The following is a 10,107-nucleotide window of genomic DNA, read 5'->3' on the forward strand; positions in this document are numbered from 1 at the left end:
ACTCATGTAGATGGTGAGGCCAACCCAGATTCCAATGAATCCATGAGTGGGGGAAAGAATGAACAACAAGAAGATACTGGCTATAGCCACCATAACCTGAATAAAGACGAGTAATAGTAATGTGATTTTGAAGCACAAAAATGGTACGGACACGGATGGAAGTAGATTAGATGCTGATACAGGTGTGACCGTTCCATGTGTGAGGGCCTCAAGTCTACCTCGTGGGCCCCATGTTTATTTGACGGTTCTGGATTCATCTATTTTCGAATTTGTACACTTAAGTTTGTGTATGTAGCATTGGTGTTTGAGATAAGAATGCTTCTGAAGTTTCAAATTAATGAAGAGTTGGAGTTCCCAACTTAACAACTAGAACCTCAACAATGAAACTACTTTGATTTTGTGTACTATCAACATGGATTCGGATCTTGCGTTTGGGTGAAACTTTTATAGTCAAATATTTATAACATCCATCGGATATACGTTACTACTTACTCGATGGAGTTGTATATCTTTTCACTATAGCAGTGGCGGCTCCAGAAATTTGCACTAGGGTGTTCAGGAATTATGGAATCGTTAGACAATTTGCTACCCTTGGTAAGGTGCCGATCAAAACAGATATAAAGACTTTGATGAGTCGAGTTTACAATATTAAGTTTAGACCTATAGCAACAATGAAGGATCTAAAAAGCTTGAGTGGTGTAAAATTACTCACAAATGGCTTCATCCCTGTTGGCTGCGTGTGCGATTTCTTAAGCAAAACGTTCAAGATGAGGAGACTGGGTGTTCAAAAATACTGAGATGAACTTAAATCTTATTAATTCCCTACATGGAAATGCAAATTAAGGGTGTTCATATGAATAATGAATACCCAAGGTTGGCTGTGGAGCCACCAGTGAACGACGACAGTCCAGTCGAACAAACAGGGCTTAAAGGAATTGAAGAGCCATCTAACATTGTACTCTTCCGAGCAAAATATGGGGCATTAGGCTAAACCCCTGGCACAACTCGCAAAACCCTTGGCAATGGCCGATTATGAACCAGAATCACAACACAGAACTACGACGACGAGGAAGAAGAAGACGATGAAGAGGAAGCTAAAAAGCGCCTCCGAAAAGGGAAGCGATGAGCAAAGACCTTCCAAAGCTGCTCGCCTCGACCGCACAGAGGAAAAGAAAGAGAGAAAGAAACCAATACAAGAAGTTGTCCCAGAACAGGGAGAACCAGCTCTACTCGTTAAGGGTGACTCGGCTCGATTAAAGAGGCTCGTTTAGTAAATGACTCAACTCGGCTTGATAAAGCTCGGCTCGACTCGTTTACAGCCCTACTTTCAAGTAGATTTACAAGTTTTCTTTTCTTCTAAAATCAGAAGTTGAAATTGGAGTAATTAACATGCAAACAAATCGATACACCTTTCTAGAAGCCAAACGTAGCCAGCCGTCTCTTTTCTCTACTTCTACTCCGTCTCCCACCAGAGAGAGAGAGAGAGGACATTACAATTAGTATTGGTCGTTCATTGACATTACAATTAGTTGTTAGTATCTTTATTAGATAGATAATCGAAAATCCGCCAAACCAAACCAAAACACCGGATCATTGGATTCAAGTTTAAGCTCCAGGCAGGCAGGCATTTATACTACTCCTACTCTACTCCAGTAGGATTCAAAGTATGGGCTAATCAGTCATCCATCACGTACGATGGAAAAATACACTAGAAGAATTACCAGACTACCAAACAACACAGCAAAAAACGGTTTATAATTAGGAGAGTCATGTTCAAGAGATGAATTTTCTCTTGCCAGACGATTGCCACAAAACCTCGATGCCAGAGAAGTTGAGGAGAATGGTGGTGGCAATTGACGGCAGCTACTGCGTTGCTTTTTCCATCTCTATCTTTTTAACTTTCCTTTAGAGAGAGAGTGTGTATGTATTGGAGGAGAGAGAAAAAAAAAAGGTCACCAGAACCGGTGGTTAGTCAGTTAGGGTATAGAGAGAAAATAGCTTAGATGGAGAGGGAGAGGGAGAGATTACCTATGATTGAGAGGGGAGAGGAGAATATAGTCCTTTTAAGTTTTAATCCAACCATAGATTTTAATGGTTGAGATGGAGTGTTTTTTTTTTTAAATTGTGTGGGTAGAACTGGCCCCTATATATATGTATGAACCAAAGTTTCAGATCTGTTTGCTGATTTTGGGTTTTGATTGGAGGCTGTTTGTAGAGGGAAGATAGAGAAGGGTTAGAGGGGGTGTATGTATGTAGTGCAACAAAGGTATTTTTAGCCGATTTATGGATGAAGGGGTTCATCACAAACAGTTTAGAGACGGAAGGGTGTCACTTGGGTAATGGAGATTAGTTGAGGGGAGATGTATGGGGGCTTTTAAATGTGAGAGGGTTTTCGTGAGAAAAAGTGATAGTTGATGGGGTGTTTATGTACTTTCACCCTCTCTTTTTTATCCTAGTGTAAATACCTCATCACACATCTAGAACTACTCCAGAGAAATCTAAACCCATAACCTGCCCCTAACATATGTCGGAGGAGTGATTGGAACTCACAAGGGTCACGAGTGTTCAACTACCTGACATGGGACAGGCACAACTTCATTTCTTTCGGCCTATGGGTCAAGATTGTAGCTTATAAAAGCGTATACAACAATGACTATCCAAAATGCTACAATTGATTTGTAGACAACCACCAAACTCTCTATTCAACAAGGTCCAACAAGCTCTATTTTTTGCCCTGTTGAAAGCAATTATCTTCTCTTTATTCGATTTGAATTCAACATATAAAACCTTGTTTAGCTGCTATAGCAGTCCTATTTTCACTATCAGTTTTTCCTTGTAGTTTTTTGCGGGGGTGAAGTTAATATATTTCGACAGTCATGTTTTGAGATGGCTATTTATCTTTTAGAAGCCTAAGACTGCCTTTTTCAGATGAATATGAGTGGACAATTATGTCAACTTATTTATGGGAGAAACAATTGTACACCAGATATTTAGAGAATTTTTTTTGCTTCACTTGTGTTAAAAACTGCACAATCAATGTGTATGCAACCCTTCTAGTCATCAATAAGCATGGGAAAGGGGGAACAATTTGTTCAACATTGGAAAAGTCACAAGGATAGCAAAATAAGCTCATCCGTTAGAGGCATCCAAAGTTATTGACAATTAATACTCATCGCCACTGCCATACACCAAAAACACCAAGCAATTTAGGCTGCTATTAGTTTAGTTCATACCAATTCCTGCATGGTTGATCACACATTTATGTATATGAACCAATCAACCGACAAACCACTTTCAAACCTTTTCCATCAATTTGGAGATCTCTGTTTAGGTAATGGATTGCCATCACTGGTGCATGTGTTTCATGCGGTTAGTTCTTCCTTGATTGAATGTTACCAAGTCCTCGAACTTTTTCAGGAGTTGATAGTGTTGGGACAATTTCTGCATCTCTCGTGACTTATGTCTCCATCCAAGCATTACAACCAGACCTTGTCATAAATGCTGGCACTGCTGGTGGCTTTAAGGTATAGTATGTGTGTCCAATATTGGTTTTACTTATTGCTTTCCTTAGTTTTGAAGATTGGAGAATGCAGTGCTGGTGAAAATTGATCGTGTAGACTTGAGATTTAGAAGCACACAACCTGGTGTGGTAACCAAGGTAAGGCTGCAATGGATGGTGAGGCTCAAGCGAATCTCTAATCGCCATAAGAAATTTAGCAATCCTAGGCTTTCTTTTATAGTTCATGTATATATCGAGCCATTTGCAACTCAAGAATTCTTAAGCGCCAACTTATTCCAATATTTAGTCATCTGATTGTAAAATCCATGAATTGGCTTAGCTTCTGCGTTGCAGAATTGTCATTTCCAACTCACACATCCCATACATTCTTATTCTGTCATAGTTAGAGATGTTTATAACAAAAGCCGGTTTTACAGAGTTGTAAAACCAAGTATCTGTGCTTTTTCCTTGAACCTACCACATGAGCTCACTTTCCTTTACCCAGTATAACCCTTCTTATCGTTGGACCCATAAGAGTAGTCATTGGCATTCAATAGGATGCTAAGCGCTTGTAATTTATTCTCTGTGGTGAAGCTGTTAATCGGATGTCAAGCTGATTTGGTCTTATCCATTTGACTAAGTGAAAAGATTCTTTATTGGTCGGTAGGGTGAAAGCCCTGGATTCTGTGTCAGGTCAATTAAAGTGGTGCTTGGAACAGGGCAAATTGGTGAAGCAATTATCTAAAGGAGAAGGGATCTGAACTGTGAAGTGATTAGCTGTGGTCTAAGGTTATCACAATGAATGGCGAATAACCACACCCCCCCACCCCCAGCTGGTGGCTGCTTTGATATACCATGTTAATGGAGTATAAGTCTCTCCCTACTTGCATTAAGGGTAAAAGCCTTAGTTCAGAAATAGATGGAGATTAGGGAACTAAAAGTTCAAACTCTCACAATGTATTTTGATTGTTGTGTTTGTTCTCTTGCGATGAGAAAATTGGTTTGATCTCGTACTAAGTTTATTAGTAACGACTAGTTTTCTCTCTGTCTCATTCATTCATTTGGACCATCGTTGTACCTGGTAAAGACAAATGCTTCTGCTAAGTTATAATATTTATGTGGACAATGGACCTTGTGAAGATGTGAAGTTTTATTTCACCTTGAAATTTTTTTCCCACTTCATTTGTTTTCTTAATGAAAGTTTACTGCAAAAATAAACGAGACTGCTGTTGCAGAATTTATAGAACTGCACTTCATATACCGTTGATTCATTTACCCATATCACACAGCAAATGCAGGATCATGCATGATTCCTTGCTTTAATCTGTAATTCCATGTTGCTGTTTCCAGGCCAAAGGAGCGACTGTAGGTGATACTTTTCTCGTGTCGCATGTTGCCTTCCGTGATAGAAGGATACCTATTCCAGTAAGTTATCTTTGAATTAATTTGGTTGCTTTATAACTGTCAGATTCAAAAGAAAATCTACTCAAGTCAATGGGTTTCTAGGAGATGATCCTCAGCTTTATGGTGCATATTTTGCAGCATTCAATTGATGTAGTTGTTAAAACACCATTTCTTCGTATCCCAAATAATACAGTTTTCTACAAGGAGACAATAAAATCCAGAAATTGACCAAGCACCGAATACTATCATGAAAAAGCTGTTGCAATTAGTATCTTTCTGAATCTCTCCAAGGCCCATGTTATCCTGGATGTAGCAGGGAAATGGTATTTAAAGTGTTCAATTAAAGCTTCAAACCAGATGTATCTAAAGTGTTCAATTAAAGCTTCTTTTGCCATACTTTTAGTAGAATTGTGTCCTCGGTCATCTTCTCTCTCGTTTCTTCTGCAGGTTTTTGATTTGTATGGCATTGGGTTACGGAAAGCTTTCCCAACACCCAATCTCTTGAGGACGCTTAACCTAAAGGTGCTTATTGTGCATTAAAGTGGTTGGATAACAATTATTCACATGAACCCATGCTTGCGCCCTATTCAAATTACTTTTGAATGATTTTGAGCAGCTGTGGCACCATCAAATGTGTTACGAGTATTAAATTTCCCTGTGGTTCTGTCACTCTGAAAAGCCTCCAAGTTACATGGCTTACCGTTTCTTGACAGTGAAATTGTATGATATAGGCACCGAAAGGGGGCAGAAACCCAATGTAGTGCAGAAACCTTGTATGTACTGAGTCACATCAAGGGCTGCAGGATATTCAAATTTGAGTTTCATGTTTTTTTCATGTTCTTTCTGTCTTTTTGTGCAAGTTTTTGATTTTTTCCAAATTTTTTCTTTTACTTTTCACGGCCTTTTTGGCTACGCCAGAAAGAACCTTAGGAAACTGTGCCCAGGCAACTCTTGAGGAATGCATAATTCTGTCAAACACTCCACAAAAGCATCTAAACCAAGAAGGAACGGATCCCTTATGCAAACACAAAGAGATATGAGAATTCTCAATAAGGAATTCTCTTCATTCTCAAACAATCACTCATTCTTTTTGCCTGCATATGCCGAAATGATAGAAAAGGCTGGTGTCCAACTTTCCCAAGTCTTCCTGCATGTGCCTTTTGGGCACCCTCTTGTCCAATATCTAAGAAGATCCTTAATCATACAGGCATCTCCCAAATAACACCAAAGAGTTATAAAAGTTAGGACAAGGTTTCCAGCTAGGAAAGGTTAGGGCCAGTTCAGTTGCCTGAGCCAATGCAGGCAGTCTGACTGTCTGATTCAACCAGGGCAGTCCAAGTTTCGACAGCCTAATCTAGTCCAGTGTTCGACAATTTTGTTTCCAAGTAGAATCTTTAATGTTGAAGGGGTTCTGTTTATTGGTTTTTTCAGGTGAAGTGGATGACCCTTCCAACAGAAACTTTTATGGTAGATGTTTTTGTGGTAAGCTGAGTCAATACCGACACTTTCAATTTGTAGCTATCCAAGTTGTCTTATACAGGATATGAGCAAATAAGAGTCCATGCTATCTGAAGAGAAAAACGACTCTATAGTCTATTCGTAGTTCTGTAATGCGTTCTTGAATAGAGGTGTTGGTCTATCTCAGCAATTCAAGAGACATCGGCACAAATGTTTGTTCGTAAGTAATTGCGACCAACCAAAAACTCTAAAAAGGGAAACAATGGTACATACACCGGAAATTGTCGACAAATCATGTCATATGCAGAATGCTTTTATTATAAACTGATCTGTACCTTTCAAGTGCTCATTAATTACAGGCTTATAACTATGTCATTACTGAAGCAGTGAAGTCTAGTTAAGAAGTTAGATTGTGTAATCTGTGGTCATGTCGAATCCTATTTTAAGAATGTTTGATTTTTATACACTACGCGTTTGTGTCTATGAAATACGTATACACTTGAAAGTGCTACATATTCTCATTTCTTGTACTCTTCCATGTGCGTATTTTCTGTCTCCAAAGGACATTCTTGGTATTTGAAAGCTGCGTCATAGAGATACTAGGCATATGAAAATGAGGAAGCATGGACGTGCTTATGGAAATATTATTACAACATCGCTATTATTAGGAAAAGAGGAAATTAGATTCTCCTTGGGTCTTAGTGCTGTATGGGGCCAAAGGCTAACGAGTTACTCTCTTTTTTTGGATCAGCCTGATGAGTTACTTGATCAACTTCTTTTTTTTCCCTTTAATTGTTTACAAAGCATGTTGTTCGACGTTTTAGCTTAATGGTTGTATTCATTTGGCTTGTCTTGAAGATTATAATATGAAACTTGATATTTAATTGCTTCTGGAACCTAGCTTCTGTCAAAGTTTCATCTATAGCTTTTGTTTTGTTCAGGTTGGGAAATTGTCTACCGGTGACTCTTTCGAGGCCCCACAGGGGAAGGCATCAATTATTAAAAATGAAGCAACACTAGAAGATATGGAGGTAACTAATCAATTATGTCTGCTCTCATTTACTTAATATTGGAGTAATCATTTTCTTTTGAATTTCAACTCTGTTTCTTAATCCGACTATTTGAAGTGGGCTGGTTTTTTTTGTTTTTTGTTTTTTATGTTTTTGTTTCAACCCTTCATTTTTGCTTTATCATAGTGGAAAGGCAGGGTACTGATTACTCTTCTTTCTATCTTTTCAAGAAGGTAGGATATGGATTAAATAATTGGCAGCATTTAGTAATAGGTAAGAGTTGAATAACAGGATTTTCAGTAGAGGGTTAAGACGAGATGTGGAGAAGAAGAAGAAAGACGGTTGAACAGAAGAGGTTTAAGACTTCAACCTTAAGTCCGTTGCATAAATTTGTAATTGTGCTTTACAAGATTAAAATATGTGCACTCAGTCTTACAAGCTATATAAGATTTACACTCCGGTTCTGGCATTTCCCCACGAGCTAGAGTACAGAGATCAAACATGCCAGCTTGAACAATAATAGTTAACCAGCTAATGTCTTTGTGAAAATATCATCGAGCAAATCATTCAATGTATAAGGAGTGACAGATTGTTTCTTCATTGACAATTCTCAAATAAATCGACAATGCATCTTGGTATCTTTGAGTGCTCATGGAAAAACAGGATTGTTAGCTGCTCAATAGCCAAAATCCTGATTCAGCTATCACTCGTGTTATTGCAGTAACATTTTACTTCTTACTCTGCACATAATAAGATTGTCGCCAGCTAAAGTTCAATAACTAGACGTGGAACATCTTATCGGTTCGACCACCAGCCGAGTTAGCATTACTGAAGCCAGTTAGAACAAAATAGATGGACAATATAGTATGCTTAGCCAGGAGGGCTCTTGTCAAAACACTAAATACAGCATAGTACAACAAATAAGGCTGACAAGGAGCATGAATATGCTGGCTAACCACATCAACACCATAAGTAGTATGAAGACGAGGTTTGAGCTATTAGTAAGGACCGAGATTAGGAAAGAGTTCCCCTGGCTGACTAGTCAAATTCCTGAGAGTACCAACCGGTTTAAGAACCAGAAAGTTCCTTCTCAGACCAGATATCAAGCACGTATTTCTTAGTAAGATAAGGCAACGGCCCGAGAAGAATGAGCAACTTACTTCTGTAACTCTGTTGTAGAAAACTATGAACCCAGGTCAGATCACCAGTCCTACATCAACTGGTGCCTTACGCATTTATTTCAACCGTTAGTTGCTAAACTCCATTGCATCGTGATTTTTTCCTGCCTGTCTGTATCACTCTTTATTGTTAGAGCTCCTGATACGAACCGATGAAACTTTTTTGTTCGCTGCTATCACTGTGATGGGGTGTTCTAGCCATGGTGATAAATCTCTCCCAGAGCCTGCTACACCAGTTGTAAATGGGTGTCATTTTGCCGATTTTTTGCATACTTTTCGGCAAGCAATTTCATGTATAAATGTTTCGCGTTGCAGGGAGCAGCTGTTGCCTATGTAGCAGATCTTTTGAAAGTCCCTGCGGTATTCATTAAAGCTGTAACCAATATTGTGGATGGTGATAAACCAACTATTGTGGAATATAGGCAGAATTTGACGGCGGTGACTGCTGCACTTGGCCTAGCAGTCGCAGAAGTTGTTGATTTCATCAATGGCAAGTGCCTCTCCGAACTTTGATGTCTTTTATGTACTCCTTCTCCCAGGTGTAGGATATATGCATGAGAAACGTTTTCGATTAACATGGTTTTATTTGGAGGTAGTATCTCTTCCCATATGAAATGGTAAAACCGTAGCTCCCTATGAGCTTATTTTGTTTTGGTGATTAGAAAAAGACAAAACCAGTTTTGTATTGATCTCATCTATATGCTTTCATTGTAACGAACATCGGAGACAAATTGTTTATTCAACTAGTAAGGATTCTCTTGTGTGACGATCACCCATGTGAGTAAAATGACCAGAGTGAAGATTAATCATGACCACATTTGACATCTCACGTTCAATTCTTTTTTTCTTTATTTTTTTTGGATTTCTAGTTGAAAACGTGTAGAGGGGTAGGATGATTTTAAGGAAAACAAACTACGCTTCACACAAATTATGGTTTACCATTTGAAATTGAGAAAGAAGCAAAAAGGAAAAACTGAGTAATTGGCCTATTTCCTACATGTATAAGCTGAAGTTTGTAAACAAATTAAAGAAACAGAGAACACAGGACTCATTGAGTGAAAGTTATTTGGAAATCGAATCATGATCCTCAAGTATTTTAGTCAACTCTCAAGAGTCGGTGGAGGGTAACCAATTACTGTAGTCCATTAAGAAAGAGTTTTAAAAGAAGGAAAATTCTAGTGACACACAAGTAGGACACGTATGTTTCTACTGAGGTGCCAGAACTTTCTCATGCCAAATCTTTTGTCCGATCTGGGTCAATCCATGCCAAATCTCGTGTAAAAAATGCCAACTCGTGAATATTGGGATTGGGAGTTGCAGTAGTGCAGTGGATTACGATCGTCCATCTTAATATGAAGGATTCGGATTTAATCCGAGCTTCAACAAATTCGAACCGTCTATAATTGACCGCACTACGCGTGTAGTACGGGGGATTCACTATAGAACCCCCGGAACCTAAATATTAGATACTTCAATTTGTTTCAAAAAATGCCTTCTTCTTAGTTTCTTATGCACACCTCGACTAATTGTAGAGACCCAAATCTACAGTCTACTTGCG

At 38.7% G+C, this 10,107-nt stretch overlaps 1 protein-coding gene across 1 annotated transcript; it reads left to right on the forward strand.

Annotated features, from left to right (window-relative positions):
- The first annotated feature begins 2,407 nt into the window (after positions 1 to 2,407).
- LOC131308023 (5'-methylthioadenosine nucleosidase-like) lies at positions 2,408 to 9,321 on the forward strand. The gene is made up of 7 exons (XM_058334827.1): positions 2,408 to 3,331; positions 3,418 to 3,524; positions 4,850 to 4,924; positions 5,351 to 5,425; positions 6,335 to 6,385; positions 7,303 to 7,392; positions 8,865 to 9,321. Exons 1-7 carry the CDS (start codon positions 3,244 to 3,246, stop codon positions 9,060 to 9,062), a joined length of 684 nt encoding a protein of 227 aa, XP_058190810.1. The 5' UTR covers positions 2,408 to 3,243; the 3' UTR covers positions 9,063 to 9,321.
- Positions 9,322 to 10,107: the final 786 nt, after the last annotated feature.

This window comes from Rhododendron vialii, chromosome 11a (genome assembly GCF_030253575.1).
Source record: "Rhododendron vialii isolate Sample 1 chromosome 11a, ASM3025357v1".
NCBI lineage: Eukaryota > Viridiplantae > Streptophyta > Magnoliopsida > Ericales > Ericaceae > Rhododendron > Rhododendron vialii.